Source organism: Muscardinus avellanarius (assembly GCF_963383645.1).
Source record: "Muscardinus avellanarius genome assembly, chromosome: 9".
Lineage (NCBI taxonomy): Eukaryota > Metazoa > Chordata > Mammalia > Rodentia > Gliridae > Muscardinus > Muscardinus avellanarius.
In genome coordinates this window covers 38597096-38619712 of record NC_137795.1, presented here as the reverse complement: position 1 = coordinate 38619712, position 22617 = coordinate 38597096, and the positions used below count along the sequence as shown (strand labels likewise).

The 22617-nt window shown below is 39.7% G+C and overlaps 1 protein-coding gene across 1 annotated transcript; it reads left to right on the top strand.

Annotated features, from left to right (window-relative positions):
* Window positions 1-21191: 21191 nt before the first annotated feature.
* Window positions 21192-22358, top strand: ARL4A (ARF like GTPase 4A; the record flags this gene model as incomplete). The annotated part of the gene is made up of 2 exons (XM_080701544.1): window positions 21192-21243; window positions 21670-22358. The coding sequence occupies exon 2, from the start codon at window positions 21756-21758 to the stop codon at window positions 22356-22358; it is 603 nt and encodes a 200-aa protein (XP_080557670.1). The 5' UTR covers window positions 21192-21243; window positions 21670-21755.
* Between the last annotated feature and the right edge of the window lie 259 nt (window positions 22359-22617).

Sequence of the window (22617 nt, the reverse complement as noted above, 5' to 3'; positions counted from 1 at the left end):
CTTTTCCAAGTAGTAATTGAAGGGACAAAGTTTGACCACACCAGAGACTGCCTTGTAGCCAAGAGATTTATTGGAGGGGCTGGCAGGAAAGAAAGAAACAGAGATAAAGATAGAGATAGAGATAGAGATAGAGAAAGAAAAAAGAAAGAAAGGAAAAGAAAGAAAGAAGGAACAGAAAGAGAAAGCCTGGGCCGGGGTCAAGGTTATAAACCAGTTTGGGGTTATGTGTTTGGGGCTAGGAGAAATGCCTTTTGAACTAATTGGCTGGGTTCCCACCGGGGGGGTCGTCTGGCCAGATGATTAGGCCAGGGTCAGCTGAGAATGTCCTTTTCACTGAATTGCCAAGGTGAACCAGGAGAGGGCAAGTCCTCCTGGTAAGTGTCCAGGTCTGGCTGGAGGGGGGATGGTGACTTATCTGGTCAGACCAGGGCCTCTCAGGAAATGGACGCTTTGCTCATGGGAGCGTGTTTCTGAAATGGAGATTTAATTCATCTAACAGTAATTTTTTATTGTATATACTTCACATAAAAGAATAAAATTGACCAATAAATAATAAAAAGATTCTCTAACATACTCATAATCAAATTTATAACAAAACAGAATAATCTTATTGTTGTCTCTCTCCCAGATCAGCTAATGTTAAAATATTAGAATGTTAGTAGGCATCAAAGTGTAGAGATAGAGGTTCACTAGTACACTGTTAAAGGCTGTATAGAATGATCAAAATTTTTTGATCCAAAACACAGTACTAGTTTGGTTAAAAATACACACACATAGAACATTATATATTTGGGAGCTAGATATGATAGCACATACCTGTGAGGCCCTCTGCAACTTATTGAGACCCTCTTTCAAAATAAGAAATAAAAAGGGCAGAGGGTATAACTTAGAAAATGAATGATCCCAGGTTCAATCCCCAGTACCACAAAAATAACTAACTAACTAACTAACTAACTAACTAGGTTGGGATATAGCTTGGCAGTAGAATGTCTCTGGGTTCAATTCCCAATACCAAACAAAAACAAAAATAAATTCATCCCAAATTTTATTAATCTATATTTTTATTTAGAAATATTTCCATTATGCATTATCATAAAGTAAAATAAGAAAGCAAGGTGCATGGTAATTAACACTGTGATTCAAACTTCCCCATATAACTATGGTAGAGTAAAGGCCTAGACTGATATATACACCTTCCCTTGATACCTTCCTTGATCTAGTCCAGGTCATAGACTAGTAAAACTCAGCACAACTATTGTTTGAACCCAGGCAGTTTGGCTGTATAGCCTGTTTCTAATTTCTCTACCTCCACCCTAATTTCAAAGCTCCTGATACATAATATTCTATCTGCTAATAAAAAATTCTCTACTGAGTCCTGCGCTATAGTTTGGAGCAGCTTTTTCATAGTGAAAATTCAGACTACACTTTATCACAGGCGTTGAGGAATAGCAGTATCTTCTTATAGCATGATTTCCTCAACCTGTCAGGACTTAGTATGCACCAAAGCCTCCTTGTCTTTGTCGGGAGAGAAGTGGGACTGTGAAAGGAGACTACGGAGTGAAGTAAGGAATGAGAATATTTCAGCATCCTTTAGAGCTTTCGGGGCCGCCTCCCTCCCTCTCGTCTTCACTTCATTCTCCTTTTATCATTTAATATGAGTTTGGCAATTCTTGTTTTGTAGTTTGGCAACTAATAATTGTTTGATAATTTATTTTTCCAAATATTTTTGGACATTTATTACATTTTTGATAAATGAAGAGAAATTCTAATAGTAGCCTTGTGGAAATCAGAAAAAACTACCGTCTTTATTATCTTTGGGAGATATTCCGCTGAAGTCATAGAACACACAAATGATTTGTTAAGAAATATTTTTTCTTAATATTAGCAACCACTTGCTACCGAGCAAAAACCTAGGAAAATTCCCTTAAAGCAGCATGTAATCAACATGAATGAAGATATGCATGGTACTTAAATAATAATTTATTCACAATTTGACCCACAATCTCACGTACGCCTTGAAATTTTTTGTTTTCATCGCATTTTCACAAACTTTTGAGAGCTCACTGAAAAATATATGCTTTACCACAAGTGATGTGATTGCTTAGTGTTTTGCATTTTTCATATTGGTGAGCTTTAAAGTTAAATTATATAAAAATGTTTGAAGATATGAGATACGACTTTTTTTCCCCAAAGCATATTTCTTTCTTTCTTTCTTTCTTCTTTTCTTTCTTTCTTTTTTTATTTTTTTGTGGTACTGGGGTTCCTGGAAGCCCTTCTACCTCTGGGCTACACTCCCAGACCTACTTTTTATATTTTTATTTGGAAACAGGGTCTCTTATGCCAGCAAGGCTGGCTTCAAACCTGCGTGATCCTCCTGTCTCTGCCTCCCAAGTACGGCGATTACAAGCGTGCACCACCACGCCCAGCCCGTAAAGCATATTTCTATCTGGCTGTCAAACTTAGAATGAAGTTAGCAAAAATTTTTATTTTCAATTTATATCTTGATTTTTTTTAATTTTCATAAAGCTTTATTTCATAAATGACTTATCTGGATTTTAACTTCAAGTCTAGCAAAGAGTGAGGGTTTTTTTTGTTGTTGTTAAATCATAAATACATGTTATAAGAGAATGGTTATCCAAGAACCATCCAATTCTGCCCTGAGGAAAAAAAATCAGCCTGAAAAACTCCATGGAGTCTCAGCTTTCTGCAGAATACAATATGAAAATCACTAGACAAGAATTTCTAGGCTATGTTTTATTAGTAACCACCATTCTTTTTCCTACAATGAGTAACAATGGAATATTCAACCAATGTTCCTGCACACATTTCACATGTCCTCTGGCACAATGGATTACCAAATACCTTTGAATAATCTTTGTTTAGCCCCCTTCTTTGATGTTGTAGCAGTGCAATTTTTATACTTTATCTGGAATGAATTATCTATGAGATGAAAACACATAGTTGGTGCAATCTTAAACTGAGCCCCTCAAAGGCATTCTGCTGTTTCAGAGAAGCCTTACATGAATAACTAGAGACAGTCAGTACATGCTAATGGTTTGTTTGTATATTACCCTTCAGATGACCTGATAGTTTATTACCAAAAGTCAGTGAGATCTACTAACGCATGATGAGTTTTTCCCTTTGAAGTAAAAACTGCAATAAATCCAATCAAAATTTTAGTTTTTCTAAAACACAACATGAGCCGGGCGTGGTGGCGCACGCTTGTTATCCCTGCGCTTGGGAGGTTGAGACAGTATCGTGCAGGTTCGAAGCCAGACTCAGCTGGCTTAAGAGACCCTGTCTCCAAATAAAATATTAAAATAGGTCTGGGAGTGTAGCCCAGAGGTAGAGGGCCCCTGGGTTCCATCCCCACTCAGTACCACCAAAATAAATAAATAAATACATACATACATACATACATAAAATAAAACACAACATGAATCTATCTGAAAAGTCAGAGTATTATAAATTATTATTATTATTATTTTTTGCCATTATATATGTGCCAGACTTAAATGTCTCTGTATCTGGTTAAGTATGAGGTTTTTTTTGTGTGTGTGTGTGTGGTACTGGGGTTCCTGGAAACCTTTCTACCTCTGGGCTATACTCCCAGACCTATTTTATATTTTTATTTGGAAACAGGGTCTCTTAAGCCAGAGAGGCTGGCTCCGAACCTGCACGAACCTCCTGTATCCATCTCCCAAGTGCAGGGATTACAAGCGTCTGCCACCATGCCCGGCAAGTATGAGTTTTTTTTTTTAAAGAAAAGAAAAATGGCTTAGTCACAAAAACTGATTAATTTTAAGGTTGCTATTTCTCTTTCTTCTTTAAAAACTAGTTCAATGGTTTTCATTCTATTTTCATAGAATTATATAATCATCATCAAAATAAAACATAGAACATTTATAAGCCTAAAAGAAACTTCATTATTAGTTGCTTTCCATTTTCCCCCAATAGTCCTTTTTTATCTGTAGGTAACCACAGATATATTTTTTGTTTTGGGTTAGGGGTGTGCCTCAGAGATGTGCAAAGCTCTGGGTTTTATCCTCAGCACTGCAAAAAAAAAAATATATATATATATATATATGAATATTTTTGTTCTGTATCTGTGGATTTTTATACTGAACATTTTATATAAATAGATTTATATGCTATTTAGTTCTTTATGAGTAACTTTATGAATAACTTTTTCACTTAGCATAATGTTTTCAAGATTCACACATGCATCAATATTTCAGGGTTTTTTAAATTGCCAAATAATATCCTTTTTATGAATATACCACCTTTGGTTTATTCACACATCAGTTTTGTGATATTTGGGTTTCTTTCTCCACTTTTAGCTATTATTGAATAATGTGCTATGAGCATTTACCTGTTCACATTCACATATGTTTTTATTTCTCTTGCACACTTATTTTTGGTGAAGCTTTCCTGTTGGGTATTCAAGACCAAGTATTTTAGCTTTGTTTTGGGCAAACATGAACTCTTATAAAATTATTTTTCTGTTAAGTTCAGGCAAAGCTCCTTAGGGTTATTCTTTGGGACTTTGTGAGGGTTTTCCTCTATCAGTTGTGCCATTTGCAGGATGGGTCATGGTCTTGCTGACCACATGGCCTTGAAGAATGAAGATGGTTCCTTCTTCAATGAACCTCCTTTGCACAGAGTATGCTCTGGTGGCTCTTAGTCTTGGGGGTATTAGCATCCCCTTTATCCAGGGGTGGGGTGACTCACCAGCACTATAGAGCTCTTAGGAGTTCTATCAATTGTCTGGGTCCTATTTGATTTTCGAAGGCAAGGGCCAAAATATTGGTGTTTTTTTCCTTAGCCTTTTTATTTCCTGACTGTTCTCCAAGTCTCTATTGTTGAACACCCAGTAGGTCAGTTTTACCAGTCCTTGTTGGTGAATAGGGATCAATATTATAGCTGTGGGGAAAGAGTGGGGCAGAGATGGAGGAACGAAAGAGTTCAAGTAATGGTGACCGAGATTACAAGAGACCCTGTGGCTGCTCAACTGGGGTTGCTGATGAAGACATACCTTGTTGTGACAGGCCCAGTCAGCTCTCATGTGATAAGAAAATAGAACTTAGATATAAACCACGAAGGTCCAGAGGGCAGTAATGTCTCATTTTGAACATTCCACTTCACTCTTCTCATGATGCTATTACTTTTGCTTTGCAATAAATTCTACTTTAGTAGCACAACCAGGTTTTCCGGATCTTTATTTCTCTACTGAGCTAAGAAAAGGACCCATAGTAAATCCCAAACCATAACAGGGGGATGGGAACAGGAGTGAGAACCAGGAGTCCTTCAGGATCTGGGAGTTACTGCAGGATGAGCTGCCACTGCCCATTGCTTCCCAGGTTGCAAGAGGGTACTTACCTGATGGTTTCTCACTACCCATTCCAGGTTTCAGCATCATCATAAAGTGTCCAGGGAGGAAGGAGATGGGAGACGGCTCAGTGGTGGTACAGGCTTTATTGGGATAAAACCTGGGGTGGGGGTCTCCAGGAAAGGTTGGAACTCAGAATTTCTACATTTAATAATGTAAATCTTTAAAATATTTGAATAAGAAAGATTAAAGATGGTGGTATAAAGAGAGGCAGTGCATTTTGGTTGCTCTGAGACTCAACTCAACCAGCAGGAAGACTGCTTCTTGGCAAGGGGAGAAAAGCAGTCAGAACTTAACAGGAGAAAGACAGTTGAAACAGGGTAGAATTGTATTAGCACAGAGAGCAGAGGACCTAAAAGAGTTCTGTGTGTCTTACCTGGTGAACAGAGAGTGGAGGAGGTGCCATCTTGGCAAACCCATGCTGAGGCTGGTAGCAGCCAGGACTCATGGGTCTCAGGGACTAACTCAAGCAGAGAAGCAAGGGAATTTTGTTGAGCCACTGACTGCAGAGAACTATCATCAAAAGCAATTCCTTCTTCTCTCCACACTTGAATACCTCAAGATTCAACTTCCAGACTGCCCAGCCAGACAGCACAGTGGAATTCTGTGGCTGAAGCTGAACTCATGTCTGCTGCAGGGAACTGAGCAGTACTCATCAAGACAGTGAGCTAACAAATTGTTCCAGGGAGGTCCTGCCCTGCATGGGCACAGGGACATATGTGGTAACAAACAGACCTGTGGGGTCTGTGAGTTTGAAATTATTCCTAGGGATCTGGAGGTGGGGGCTATTGTTGGACACAGCAAAAATGTGAATTAGAAGACAGTCCCTAGGGATATTCAGGTGGGCTGGACCTAAGGTTGGCAATTCACTGTGTCCCTGCAGGGTCTCCAGTAATTACCACAGGACCATCAGCCATAGTGTCTGTGGGGTGAAATAACTCAGCCAAGCATGCTGCAGGCTCATAAAGCAATAAACTTGTATCCAGCAGTGTTTGGGCACAATAAGCATCAAGGCCAGAGGCCAAGAAGGTCTCATATGATCAAGTTGCCTAAAGCAGCAGTGGTGTCCCTGGGCTAAATAACTGAGCCACCCCAGATCTGGGTTCAGAATAGTATAATCTCTCCCTGCCAAAGCTTGAGCCTTAAAAGCAGGGAGGCCAGGGGCCAAAAGGGGTTCACATGATCACAGCTACAGGCTGGGAACTCAACACTCTCTCTGCCAGCAGAATTTGTGCCTAGCATGCATGCATGTCAGTGACTGACAGTACTCCATGTGATCATGGCCCGCAGATCAGTGGTGGTGTTCCTTGGGCATCAAGGATCAACAAGCTGGACCACAAGCTCAGAACATAATGACCTCTGTCGCTACTGAGCTTAGGCCCAGTGGCCACGGAGGCCAGAGATCAGGGCTCTGCAGAGTTCACGAGTTCACAATTAGCACTAAATCCCAACCAGCAGGCTGTGGGCTCTGAACTGAACATTGTAGTCTCTGGCCCTATGGAGTTTGTGCCTGGAAAGCATGATGACCTGCAGCCAATAGAGATGCTGTTTGCTTGCACTAAGTACTATGTCTTGTTAAAGAAGCTCTGGGGGGGACAAACTCAAATAACTTTGAAAACTAAATGCTTCTCATTTATTTAACATATACTGATTTTTATACAATGCAAATTATTTACCAAATATTAAATTTAGGTCTCAGTTTTTCATTAGATTACTTGCAAATAGCCACAATTTATCTGATCTTTCTCTTCACTAGAAGGCTAGATATCATGTTGTATCTTTGCTTAGTTTATTTGTTTCACACTAAAAAAATTCAGCTTAAGGTAGCATTTAAATACTAATTGATAATTAATTGATTTAAATATGAATTGATAACTAAAACAATGTTTAGTTAAATTCTGTGCTCTTTAAGAAGCTAAGAAAAAATAAAAGTAATCATATGTCAATAAAGTACTGTTTTATCAAACAATTATTGATGTCATTCATAGAGTGACTTCATGCAATGCCCCCAAAACAACTCAGTGAAGAAAATGAGGCACAAAGACTCAAAGACACACCTAATTTGCTCATTTATTTATTCAACAAATGTTTCCTAAATAGCTTAATTGCCAGGTTTGGAGCCAGTGGTAGAACCTATGAGAACAATAGCACTGTTTGATTTTTTCCCCTTTGACCTGTTACCACCAAAAGAGGGTGCACTTACTACCTCTATCTCAGACCTTCCCTCAAAGCTCTATTTTCACAGCAAAACCAGGAATGACCTACATTCACAAGTGAAAGTAAGACCCATATATCAACCACTTAGCAGTCCTGATACCTGTATCGTTGAGCAGCAGCAGCTCCTTCCTCAGCCACTCCCCAAGCCCTTTTTTGGTTCTGTAGACAAAGACTGCAATATTGATACAAATAGCCCTGGACTTTATGCATCGAAAAGAAGCAGTCTCCACCAACAGAACAAACACATCTGTCCCTGGCATTGTTTCTTCTTATTCTCTCCTAAACAAGTAAAAAACTATAAACAGCAGCATGGTTAAAAAAAAAAAAAATTCTGTGAGCTGAGGGTGGTGGTACACATTTGTAATTCTAGTATTTGGGAGACTGAGACAGGAGGATTGCAGGTTTGTAGACAGCCTCAGCTACTTAGTGAGGCCCTCTGCAAGTTAATGAGAGACCCTGTTTCCAAATAAAGATTAAAAAACAGGGCTGGATATAGCTCAGAGGTAGAATGTCCCTAGGTTCCATCCCCAGGACAGAAAAAAAATTATTTTAATTCAAACTCTTAAAATTCAAGGCCGGATGTGGTGGCGCATGTTTGTAATCCCCGCTCTTGGGAGGCTGAGACAGGAGGATTGCACAGGTTCAAAGCCAGCCTCAGCTACTTAGTGAGTCTCTAAGCAACTTAGTGAGACCCTGTTTCCAAACAAAATATAAAATAGGTCTGGGAGTATAGCCTGGAAGTAGAAAGCCCCTGGGCTCTACCCGCAGTACCACACACACACACACACACACACACACACACACAATAAATAAATAAATAAATAAAAAAAGTCAAGGTTTCTTGAGACTACAATCTTTATGTGATAGTCAAGTGGCTTTGCAGTTTTCCTACCCAGACCTAGTAAATCTAGGGCTAAGTTCTGTTAGAAACAAATAGAACAAGAGTAGCTTTAAGTCATTAAGTGACCTTGAAAACAGACATTTTCAGAGTCACTGGCATAGATGGAGGGTAGGTGATATTACTGGAGAAGAGGAAAGAGGGAAACTTAGAGAAAAGCCTATGTTTTTACTTTTATATATATATATTATAATTTTATGGTGCTGGAGGTTGAGCCCAGGGGCATTCTACCTTCAAGCTATATCTCTAGCTAAAACAAAAATTTTGATAATAGAGTTAGAAGCTATAAAGTTGTAGTCCTATAGAAAAAGTAATTGTTCCTACACTTTAAAAAATAACAATGGATATTAATAGAAAATGCATACAAAACCAAGCAAATGCAGCTTTGATTTGATATAGGCTTATCTATTTTTGCCCTACTTTACAAGAACTATCAATAATGCTGGAATATTTTCTGGGGGGGGCTAGGAATTGAATCTAGGGCCTTGTGAATGCTAGGTAAGCACTCTACCACTAGGCTATAGCTTCAGTTCAACATGAGAATTATTATATACAACTAACCATGTTTATGAGTTGTCCACATAGGAGACGCAAAACAGCTATGTTGCCCAAGGGAACAGTTTTTATTTTAATGTCTCCTGTTAGCCCCCAGTCATTGTTTTTCTGCTATTTTACACTTATGATAGCATTATAGTCAATTATAGTTCATGGGGTATGATTAAATAAAAATATATTGCCTGTTTAATCAACCATGGTATATCTAACTTGTAATCTAAAATTTTCTGCTCTAACAGAAATGACTGAATTAAAAATTATCCTCAAAAGTTTATTCTATTTCTTTTTTTAAGTACTGGGGATAGAACTCAGAGGCATTCTACCTCTGAGCTACACCTCCAGCCCTATTTTTTATTCTTTATTTTGAAACAGGGCCTCACTGAGTTGCAGAAGGTCTCACTAAGTAGTAGCTGAGGCTGTCTATGAACAGTGATTTCAAGCGTGTGCCACCATGCCCAGCTCTCAAAAGGTTATTCTAATAATCGTCAGTTATGAAAACCATCATATTAGGTTAGTCTAAATTACTGCCACCTTAAACCTACATGCTAGTCTAGAATCAAATCTTCTCTACCATGCTGATTCTACCATTTGTGATCCCATTTTGTTAATGGTTCCAATATTGTTATAGTTAGGTCGTGAGACCCTATGACTCTCCCCTTGCCTCATATATTAGATAAACTTCTAGGATGTGTCAATCTTCTCCCTAAATTACTAAGCTTATATTTTCCCTTTATTATATTTCTTCTAGGTTACTATAAATTAGAGCTTCTATTACTCTAACCAGAAAACTTAGGAAATCTAGTCCTCCTCCCTTTATTCTTACCTTTCCCCCCCCTCTTTTTCCCCACATAGAGTAATTTTAAAGCACAGATCTAGGCTTATGAGTCTTCAAATGAAAAAAATATATATTTTTGTAGTACTGGGGGTGGACCTATTTTATATTTTATTTGTAAACAGGTTCTCACTAAGTAGCTGAGGCGAAAAGAAATAGTTTTTATGACCATTTTTGTGATAGTACAACTAATCTCATGAATTTGGGATTTAGGAAGTTCACAATTCTTATTTTTAAATAAATCGCTGGGCGTGGTGGCGCACACTTGTAATCCCTGTGCTTATTGCGCAGGTTCAAAGCCAGCCGCGCTGATTTAAAAAGTACAATTAAAAAGCACAAAATAGGTCTGGGAGTGTAGCCTGGAGGTAGAAGGGCTTCCAAGAACCCCAGTACCACCAAAATAAATAAATAAATAAGTAAATAAACCACCCCAAGATAAAATACTAGGTCAGCGGGCAAGCCAGTGTTTTTCTCTTTAGACTGCTCAACCCTCACCAAATAAATCAGTACTCAGTAGGAACTTAATTTAAAAATCTAAACCTGCTTTCAAATGCTTTGTAAATCTTAAATATGACGAGTCTTCCAATAGCCTCTGGTTTTCAGCCACAATTGTTTCAGTTTGTGGCACAGGGCTACTGCTCCAAACAGGTCTGATGGTCATAATGCATTACTGATGAAGATTGCTACAGACGGTAGTATTTCTGACACAAAAGAAGAGTGGGTCTACATTTAGAGAAAGTCTACCATGCTAGAAAGACAGACTGAGCACAGACTTTTAAATTTACCTGCAGAAGGTTCTAGAATTAAACTCTAATGTTAAGTTCAGGTCACAAGACCAGACCCCCTGCTCTTACAGAATTTTTCACGTGGTGCCTTTCCTTCTTCAGACCTTCCTTGAAACCATCCTAGTCTAGAAAAAAAGATCGAATAGATTTTTTAAAAAACAAATTTCTTTTCTACACAGGGGGGTCTGTAGCTTTGTGAAAAGTCTTTTCCTCAGTGGGGATTACAGAGTCTAGCAGGGGAAGATATGACAGAAAAGAATTTCAGAATGGGCAGTGCTTATAAGAGAGGCGATAACATAAAAAAGGCACGGCACAAGGAAGGAGTAATTTATTCTAGTTGGGAAAATTAAAGATGCTTCACTCACGAATCTACGGGTTTTGGAATTTTATACTCAATGATCGACATTCCCAGGTAGAAAAGGTTCAGTATAGGGCTGCAGGGGAGATAAAACGGAATATGAGGACATCATATGAAAAGGTATAGAGATAAGAGTTAGCATGGTAATCTATGAAATGTCCACAGGAGGAGAAATCATTCCATGTGGATGGAGTTCAGGAATGAGGGTGGGACAATGGGAAAGAGGGAATGGTGAAAATTTATATACAAAGTACGCCAAAAAACAGTAATCAAAGGCATACAATTTCAGGGAGACATGAAGGTTTATTTTAGGAGTATTTTAGTAAGTCCTTAGTATAAATCTGGTGTGTCTTCGTGAAGTATTAATTTCACTTTATGGTGTCAAGATGGAGTTTATGGTGACTGGATTTTTTAAACACCAAAAGTTTATCTTTCATTCTTTTATCAAGAATTAAGTTTGTTTTATTAACACTTAATTGAATAGTTTTCTTTCTATACTTTCTGGGAGGTTATCACTGTTGACGTTTTTGTATGGTAAGCAATTCATGGCAACTGACTACTATATCCAAAGATTAATTTTAAGGAATTTGTGCTCTTTGTCAGGCTCTCTGCTAAGTGCCTTATGTGGGCTTTGTGGTATAAGGTATTATATTGAAGACTCATTGGTAGCAGAATCCCAAGTTTCTCATCAAGATATTCAAGACACACTCTATAAAGGTCCATTCTTCTCCCACCCCCATATTTGTCACATATTACACAAACCTAAGTTCTAGTTAATTGATAAGTAATGACATTTCTTTGGAACATACCCTCTGTCCTTCTGTGCCTTTACTTATGTCATTTCTTTATTTCTGCAAAGTGACATTTTCTCCCCTGCACCTTCCTTTGCTTTTCTTTCCCCCAGCACAAACGCACAGGCTCAAAATAGTTATTCAGGGCGCAGCTCCAGCACCATCTTGCCTGTGATATGCACTTGTTCTTCCTAATGAGAACTAAACTCACATCTCCAGACTCATTTCCACTGTAGGAGTATTTTACTAGTTTGTTGAAAACAGATTTATTTATAAATCATTTTATGCCCACTTGCTGTTAAAATTTCATCTTAAAGATCAATTGTGGTATTTTGTCAATGTGTCATTTTTATCAACTATCCCTTGTATTTTTAGTCATAAACATAATTTGGATTTTCCTATGGGCATTAAATTGAACAGTAAAGTAAAATAACTGTTGTACAAATGGTGGCATTAAGGTATCTAATAGCTATCTCAGATGCGATAAAAGATTCCTTAACTCATTATGTCCAATCATACTGTATGTGACACTTATAAAAACTTAAACATAAAAAACAGAAAATTTTATAGGACACAAAATTGCTCAATTTATTTTTGAGGTGTCTTACATATAGAGCAATGGGACATAATGGGCTAATATAAACTGAAACATAAAATAACAAGTAGAAATTTAAAGTAAAATAAAGAAGAGCGTATCCATGGTTTATTGGATTAGAGTTTATAACTTTTGTACCTGGATAATATTTTGTAATATTTTCCATAGGCAATCAAAACATCATCTGTAGAATCCTATTTAATGATGAGTAAAATATTTTATCATTTTTCTTAGTTAAACAGTCTTTTCTGACCAGCCATCAAGAACAAAGTTTCAGTCCCTAAGGACTCAAAATGAAACATTACACACACACACACACACACACACACACACAGAGGCAAATATCAAGTTGTAGTTTTCTAAGTTTTTGTTCTAGTACCAATTTTTTTTTAATGTTCGTGAATTTTCTTTTCATGAAGCAAATAAAATGGATTAAAGAGAAATGAAACAAAAATTTCTCTTCCCATTATTTGTTGTAGGATCTTAGGTTATAGTTGTCCTGATAAAATTTCTTAGTAGGTAGCTTCTGGCAAGATATTTAATCTATTTTTATATATGTATCTACAGAGCTCATTTAAAGATAGCTTAAGTTCTTAGGAACTTTTTAACAATGGGAGAGTATGTCATTTTGTCTTAATTAAACATCCAAAACTGCTATGACTTAAATCCTTTTTTGAATAAGAACTAAACTTCCCTTACTAAGTATACAGATTTTCAGTTCAAAGAACATGAATTTATCTAATCCCTTTATTTGTATTTGGTAAAGAGGGAACACTTGCATTTATATATGGGTATTCTAAACATTAATTCCAATAGTAATTGTAATATATTTTATATAGACATATATGATCCATTGACAATAAATTTACCTTTCTTTAGCTAAGCATATAAATATTTTGTAGAAAAGGGAAATTTCTGTCCACTCCTCATTATGGGTAATATTTCTTTTTCATTTCTAATATGAGGAACATATAATAATTGTAACAATATATACTCTAATAATTGTCCCCCACCCTCATCACTACTAGTAATAAAATAAATATTGGTTGAAAAATAGAAATGCTTAAAAAAAGAAAATCTGGCTGAAATTTGAGCCAAAAGATTCAAAACAATGATGGTTTGAAGGTAGAGGAAAATTATTTTTTCCCAAAATTATAATAATAAGTTTTTACCTCAGAAGTTATAAAGGTTTTAACATTTCTTTGGGGCTTCCTGCTGTTGTAATTGAGAAAAAACACCTAAAAGGGCCCATTCATTGTATAAACAGCAAGCTCTTGAGGAGTAGTTTTAGAAATAGTGAAATAACTGTTAAACTTAATGCATTTTACATTGAGTAATCACTCTCTTTCATAATTATGGCACATTCAAAGCAGCATTTACAGTACTCTTGCCCATTTAAGAATGCATAGATACTAGTCATTTGTTGTGTGCTTGTGCTTTCTCTGTATGGAACTGTATCTTTACAACTATTACTTGTTTCAGTGAATACATTTGCTGAGCTCTCAAATGTGCCAGGCACTGCTGAAGATACTGGGGATGAAACAGTGCACAAGTTCGACATTACCTTACTTCCTGGGACTTAGAGTAAAAAAGAAGAGTTAGTGAGGGTGCACAATTAAAAAAAAAAAAAAAAAAAAAACTAAGCAGAGTAAGAAACAGAATGTGATAGTGGAGCTGGGTGTGTGGTGTGCACCTATAATCCCAGTACTTGAGAGACAGAGACAGGAGGACCACAGGTTCACAGCCAGCCTCAGCATCTTAGTGAGGCCCTCTGCAACTGTTTCAAAATAAAAAATAAAAAGGGCTGAGGGTATAGCTTAGAGGTAGAATGTCCTGGATTTAATTCCCAGCTACACACACACACACATACACACACACACACACACACACACACACACACACACACACACACACGATGGTGGGGAGACGAGGGCAAGACAGGCACTTTAGATAAGGTATTTAGGGAAGGCCTCTCTGAAGAATTGATATTTGAGCCTGGAGAGCAATTTCCCCTTCAGAGCAGAGAGAACACGTGAGGAACACGATGGGATGAACTGGAGGGGCAGCAGTGGGGTGAGAAGTGACCAGGTTTGACAGAGCATCAAGAAGATTTGCTAACAGACTGAGTGATGTTTGAGGGATGACTTCCAAGTTATCGCTCTGAGCAAGTGGGTAAGTTGGGATGCCGGTCAATGGGATGGGAACTACGGAGTCTGAGGAGAGGGTGAGGGGCTGTGTGAGATGCTTACTTGCTGTCATAGTGTGAATCTGGAATGTCCTCCCAAAGCTCCTGTGTTGAAGGTGTGGCCCTAAAAGCAGCAATGTACAGAGGTGGGGCTTTGGAGGAACGATTGGATCAGGAGGGGCCTGACCTCATCAGTGAATTGGTTCATCCATAAATTCTTAATTTGATGGAATTATCGGAAGGACGTAGATACTTGCCTAGGTGGGGTCAAGTATCAATCTGGGCAAATGGGGCCTAATTGGAAGAAGTGGGTCACTGGAGGTGAGCCTTGAAAGGCGTATCTTGCTCCTGGCCCTTTCTTTTCTGTTTCTTGGCTGTCAGGAGGTAAGCAGTTTTGCTCTGCTTTACCTTTCTCTTTCATCACAGAAACAATGGAGCTCATAAACAGTAGGACCAGTGGCCATGGACTAACCTCTAAAACCCTTAGCCAAAGCAAATCTTTCCTTTGTTTTCATCATGTATTTTGTCACAGTGACACAAAACTAATATAGATGCCCTTCAACTGTGGAATTCAGGGAATAGGTTCAGACTGGAGACAGATTTAAGAATATACAGAGGGTTTAAATGTTTGGTACTGGATAAGATTACTCAAGGAAAGAGATATTAAAGAGCTAAGGACTGAGTCAGAGCACTCACCTAAGATGATATGAAAACCTGTGATAGAGAGGATAGAAAATGTTCATGACAGAAGAAAGAAATGTAAAAAGCTCTGAACAAGACTGGATTGTTGAGATAAAGCATAACACATAATATTAGTTAAAACAGGAATCAGGGCTCATATATTCTTATGTGTAGCACTACTGAGGCCCTGCTGAACTGTTTTAGGAAACTAGGTCACTGAAGACAAGAGACAGAGATTGGAGTTGGGAAGCAGAATACTTTCGTCACTAGTGAAAGTTCAGTCAGCCAAGTTTCTGGTTGAAATCAGAATATGCAAGTTCTTTTATTCATTTGATCACCTAATTTTTAGAGGGGAGGGGTAAGCGTGAGGCATGTTTTTCCTAGCATAAGCAAGATATAGAAGCAGAGCAGCAATTAGTCAGTATAGTTTTTCTCTTTCCTTCAGTCCTGTGTCTTATCTTTTGGACTGTCTAGGAAGATACTACTTTATGTCTGAGGGGGCCTGTTTTGTGTCTTATCTTGCAGGTTGTCCACTTGTTAATATCTGAGGGGGACTATGAAGAACCTTTTTTTAGGCTTCTAGTCAAGAATAATTGTTTAAGGACAAAACCAGGCACCTGCCTGATTTACCCCCTTTTGTGAAATTTCAACATATTTAATGAGAAGTTCTCAAATTTTGATATTACTTTTAGTTAGAGCCATAGGGTAGCATATGTGGGTGGGTGCCTTCCAAGATATCTGTTCCTAGCCCATAGACCCTGGTGGTTACTACTGATTTTTGGTCCATTGCATAGGAATCTTTAATAAGTAACACCAGGAATTATTCTGATTAATTTTATAAGTTTGAGGAGGTTTTGTCTAGATAATATGAATTTTACTTTTTAGAGGCTGCGATAATAATGATGTTGTCTGCTCTACATTGACTTTCTTTCTTTAAAAATTGGTGGTCTACCAGATATTGTCCCAATAAAGACAAGGTCTAGTCCCAGTATAACCTGAATTTGATTCAGGGCAAATGTATTTGTCAGCTCGAGAGAGGTGCCATTAGTTTTCTAGGCTGTCACAAAATATAATCTGGCATGCCTTAAATCTAATAACAATAGGTCTGTCAATTTTGGTCACATTAATGGGGAAGATTGCAGAGGCTGGCTGCAACAACTCTGTCCTTCCCACAGGATGAGAATTACCAATTGTTTTTTCATTCTGGCAATGCAAAGTCAAACTGGGCAGACATCTAAGTGCTAAAATTAAGACTACCTTAAATCTCACTAATAAGGTCAGTCCTAAATCACTTATGACATAAAACTTTAGAGTCCAATTTTGTGGCATGAGATGTGGTGTTCCTCAGTTTTCTGTCATGCATCAGCCTGTCAACTTCTGGGTGTGACTGAAGCAGGGAGGGCAAGTCCTTTTTCAGGATCAGCTTGTTTGGCTCTCCAGGTTTCTCATGAACTGTCCAGTAAGTGGTCTCTGGGGCTGTTGGCTTCAGGTGGCTGTGATGGATTCAGGCAACAATATCTTTGACTTTTATTGCTGTTGAGGTGACAAGAATAACAGTGAAGGGCTCTCTCCATTTTGTCTTGAGGGGAACATGATTCTAGTCTTTGATACAAACTAGGTGTTTAGGCTTACAGGGATGGACTGGGGTAATTAAAACTGACTGGTGTTCAGTCCAATACCCAAATGCAAACCATGTGTGACTTTAGTTTTCCTGCAACAGGACTAGCTGTTCTCATTGTCAATCTTTCCAGCAAGAGACAGATCTCTAAAAAATAGAGACATGGACTATATTTTTTTACATTTCAATGTTGAATCCCAATTCCAGAGGGGATAGTATGAGGAGGTGGAGTCTTGGGGGGTGATTAGGTCGTGGGGGTGGAACCCTCATGAACAGTTAGTGTCCTTATTAAAGAAGTCCTATGGAGACTCTTGCCCCTTCCACTACATGAGGACACAGTGAGTAAGTGTTGTCTTGAAGGAAATAGGCCCTCATCAGACAGTGAAGCTGCCTGTTCCATGATCTTGGACTTTTCAGCCTCTGAAACTATGAGAAATAAATTTGTTGTTTATAAGCTACCCATTTCATCATTTTGTTATGGCAGCCAAACAGACTAATATGGATGATAATTACATTTTGAACATTTGGGTATCTCACAAAAGGGTTCAAGAGGTAGTTGGAAATGAAGCCTAGCTGAAGAAAACTTTCTGGATGATATTGACATCTTCAGAAACATAAAATGCATCCATTTTCTATCATTTGAGACTTGGGAAAATATCTCTTTTCTAGCAGAACCTTTCTTTCTAGGAAGAATTGCCTCTTTTGGATATACTTGAACATCTCATTTGCCCACTCTTGCTTCTATCTTCAATTTGGAGCCCCCACCCCTTGACTGATGGTGAGTTCTCTTAATATTCAGCTTGAAAATAAAATTTCTCTGTTAAACTATCATCTCTCTGCCACATAAATTTTGTACAAACATAGGGCTTGACATTTTGTATTTTAATATTCAGAAGCCTTATTAAATGTCACAGTAATTAGGTACTTGTGTGTTTGTGTGTCTGACGGCTCCATTGGACAAGTTCCTTCAACCCAAGAACATACTTTCTATACCCTGCTCTTCCAACTTGGGAAGTTCTAATAAATATGTATTGAAACAAGTGGAGTAAGGTATCCTCAAAAAGGAATAAAAACTCATTACGGAGTTTGGAAAGGACATCATAGTTTAAATATGTACCTCCAGCATGTACAGAAATCAGCCTATGGAAGAGAGGAAGACCATTATAGGCATCAAATTTGACTTTGGTTCTGGTATCTAATTAAAACATGGAAACAAGGTAAATTCCTTTGTTACTTGAAAGGAAAAAAAAAAAAAAACACCCTTCCCTCCCTCCCTTCCTTCTTTTTCTTGCTGGAGATCAAATGCAGGGGCATTCTACCTCCAAACTAAACTTCCAGGCCTTCTCATTTTTTGTTTTGAACAGGGTTTCCCTGGGTTGTTGAAAGTCTTATTATATTGCTGAGGTAGTCTTCGAACCTGCAATCCTCCTGTCTCAGACTCTCAAGCACTGGGATTACAGGAGTGCACCACAATGACCAACTACTAAGATTAGTATTTGCTCTAAAATATGGCATACTTTTTAAAGTGCAGATCACTAGCCTCTCTCCTGATGATTCTGGTTTTGCAAGTCTGAATTGGAGCCCAAGAACATATATATTTATAAGTACTATCAGGGGATATTCATTATTAGCCAAGTTTGGAAAACCTTAACCAAATCAGAGGTTCACAGAGCTCCTAGTGCCTGAGTACTCTTTCTTTTCCATTATGTCTCAGGCTAAGAGAAATAGCCAGAGTTCTATTTATTAAGTAGCTAGATTCAAACTACTTAATAGTTGTAGTAGTTAACATGGTCCAACAGATGTCACTGTGTATCCCTCAAAAAAAAAAAAAAAAAAAAGGAAGAAAAAAAGAATCCCATAGAACTCCTTAGAAATTCCTAAGGGCACAACAGCACATAGTTTCTGAGCTATAGCCTAAAGGGAATTTTTTTTTTTGGGGGGTATAGCATCTAAATAAAATATATCAGTTGGTCTTTTAAAAAAAATTGTTGCAATATTCCATAAATTTCATCATATTTTATATCATTTGTTGCTGGTTTTGTATGGTTATTATTGCTTATAGGTATGCCAAACTTTTTTTCTACAATGAGGCAAAGAACAAATACTTGAAGCTTTGTCGGGGCACAGTTTGTCTCTATTACAATTTCTTTTATCTTGCAGTCCTTGAAACATGTAAAAGCCAACCTTATCTCCTGAATTTGACCCACAGCTGTAGTTTGTCAAGGACTCTTGTAGCTAAAAGCCTAGAGTGTAACATTAAGGTGCAATTCAGTGGGGGTGATTCTGCAAGGTTGAAAGTGCTGTTTTCCTATCTCATCCATTCTTTTCAGGAAACACTGCAGAAATACACTTTTGAAAGAAATACTGGAAGGGCCTGATTTCAAAGCTATTATAAAACAGATGTGTTGTAGAATTTTCTTGCTCTAAATTCTTGATGTAAGGAGATTTTGCAAGTAACTCCAGTTCAGTAAAGAATCACTGTTAAAACCAAGGAAGAACAGTTATTGTACTAAGCTTTTATCGCCTTCTTGCTAATTACTGTACATACCTAATGAGATTTCATAATTATAACTAACGAGACAATCCTTTGCTTATACTAGATGCAACAAATAACTGGATAGAATATCTCATTTGAGATTTTTAGCTTTTATTTTCAAAATTAGCGTTGCTGTCCTCAACCTATGCATTGTGCTTAGTGCTTAGGTTCTACATTAATTTTTTTAAAAAATCCAGTATAAAAAGTCTGTACCTTCCTATGCTAGTCTTCAGGACATTTCTTGGAGAAATTCTAATCCATACTTAAAAATATATATTTTTAAAAAGGCACACCATATAGATTCTTCTAAATTACAGAATCCTGTGGCTGCTACCAAAAACATATTTGCCTATTGAAGCTTTCCCAGAAGTTAAAGTCGACTCCTGTGTTGTCATGAGCACGCTGTCATGTAACGATTTGGCTGGTACTTTTTCTCTCATAAAGATTCTAATATCTCACAAGGGCAGAGACAGTGTCTGTTTTGCAAACCGTTCTATCCCCAACCGAATAGAACAGTGCCTACTGCCTGATTCAATAAATATCCGTGCGCTTATAGATCAGGAAGACAATGATGTTGTCAGAATCATCCAATAGAAAGCATTATGCATTTGATGATTTAGTATTTTATCCGTCCCAGCATCATCACTCCTTTTTCTGGGGTCATTTAATCTTCCTTAGTGCATATTCTCATTTGTAAAAGTGTGCTATTTCTACGGACGTCGCTACCTTTCGGGGATGTAGCTCACATCCCGTGTGGGGGGAGGCTTTCCTCTGCCAGCCACAAGGAAGGCACGTGTGTTACGGCCCAGCGGACCCGGGCGGCTCCGGGCACCCCGTTACCGACGGGGACCTCGGTCCGGGGTCCCCAGGAACCGCCGAGGCCGCCCCGGGGCGAGGCCCGAGCCGGGGCGGGAGGGAGCGCGGGGTCCGGCCGCCCCGCCCTGGCGCAGCCCGCGCCCCGCGGCTCCGGCGTGACCTTGTTTAGGCGTTGCTAGGAGACCGGCTCCCGCGCGCCCCCCACTGGCCGGCGCCGGCGCCGCGCGGGCAGGCGCGGGGAGCGGCCGAGAGCTCCGTTAGGGCGGCTGGCGCGCGGCGCCCGCCCGGCGCCCCTGCGAGCGGCGTCTGTGCCCCGCCACCGTCCGCGCCTCTGGAGCCCCGGGCAGGGCTCGGCGCGCTTCCCTAGCGGCTGAGCGACACTGAGTCAGCCCGAGAGGAGGACGGTCGCCAGGTGAGCGGCGGCGGGTGGCCACGCCCTGGGGACGGCGGCCGGCCGGCCGGGGCGCGGGGTGCTGGGCCTGCCCGGGGCCGCGGGTCCACGGCGTGCGCGGCGCGGCCAGCCGACAAGGGGTTAAGGCGCCGGCGGTGGCTGCGGGCCCCGGATGTGCGGGCCGCGGCGCGGCGTCCGGGGACGCGCTGCAGGTGCGCAGGGGCGGGCGGCGCCCGGAGCCCGCGGCTCCCCGGCCTCCCCCTACAGCGCCTTGTTGTCTAACTTAAGGGCAACAGGTGGTGCCGGTGGACCGAGAGAAAACCCGGCTCCGCCGCAGCGGGAGCGGCAGTTCTCCTAGCCAATTAGGGCGCGAGGGCGGGAGTGGCATGGCTGCCCTGACGCGAGTGACCAATGGGAGTTGTTATCGTGGGTGGGCCGTGGCCAGTGGGCGTGGCCAGTGTCTGAGTCCAAGGTTTCTAGTGCAGCAACTGCCAGAGCTGCGTGGAGAGCTGAGCTGGGCGGACGTGGGGCGCGGTCCCCCGCACGGGAACGCCTGCCAATGCTTTCTCATTGGGACCCCGACTCCGATTTGGGAGGTGAGAGCGCTTTTATTTTGGGTTGGCAGTGGCGTGTGCTAGTGATCTTGAGTCTGCCTTCACACATTGGGATTTAATGCCCACGGTAGAATTACCTTTTGAGTTTTCTGCCAAAAGAAAGGGCACTTTTGTGGTTAGGACGACTTGGACCAGACAGTGGTGACGGAGTTGTTTTCGGAATTAGGGCTTTGAGGTTTGGGGATTAAGAGAAGTAGAGAAGAGTACGTATTATCACCATTTAAATGAAGCAGAGGATTTCAGTCGCAAGTCTGTTGGTGTCTCATCTGTTTTGTTTCACGTCTCATCTGTTTTGTTTACTAAAGCAAGTTAAGGTCTTCGTGTTGCTTATTTTAGCAAAAATAGAGAAACCTTGTTTTAATGTTTTATTACCTCACAAGAGTAATTTGTTCATTTCTACCCCAACAGTCTTGTAGCTGGATAACCGAAAAAGAGAAATTCCAAAGCTTCGAGAAGAAAGCATTTCAATTTGGGACACTTATTTGCAGCTGGAAATGGGGAATGGACTCTCAGACCAGACTTCTATCCTGTCCAGCCTCCCTTCATTTCAGTCCTTCCACATTGTTATTCTGGGTTTGGACTGTGCTGGAAAGACAACTGTTTTATACAGACTGCAGTTCAATGAATTTGTAAATACCGTACCTACCAAAGGATTTAACACGGAGAAAATTAAGGTAACCTTGGGAAATTCTAAAACAGTCACTTTTCATTTCTGGGATGTAGGTGGTCAGGAGAAATTAAGGCCACTGTGGAAGTCATACACCAGATGCACTGATGGCATTGTGTTTGTTGTGGACTCTGTTGATGTAGAAAGGATGGAAGAAGCCAAAACAGAACTTCACAAAATAACTAGGATATCTGAAAATCAAGGAGTCCCCGTACTTATAGTTGCTAACAAGCAAGACCTGAGGAACTCATTGTCTCTCACAGAAATTGAGAAGTTGTTAGCAATGGGTGAACTGAGCTCATCAACTCCTTGGCATTTGCAACCTACCTGTGCAATCATAGGAGATGGACTAAAGGAAGGACTGGAGAAACTACACGATATGATAATTAAAAGAAGAAAAATGTTGCGTCAACAGAAAAAGAAAAGATGAATATCAATGCCTTTTATGTCTGTGTGGAATAGGTTTTCTCTGGTCTGATTTTGACAAATGGAAGAATGTCTACAGCCTGGTTTGCCTGTCTGCCCTACTGGATGCTATTAAAGCTTTGTTTTGTTGAACGATCAGATGCCCAACTCATTTGCTTTGTGGAAGATGAATAAATGCAGTGCTTCTTAAAGTGGTCTCTCCTCCCCACCCCACAAATCTTTGGTACTACCATTTCGGGAAGCCAAGCAAGGATAGTAAATTG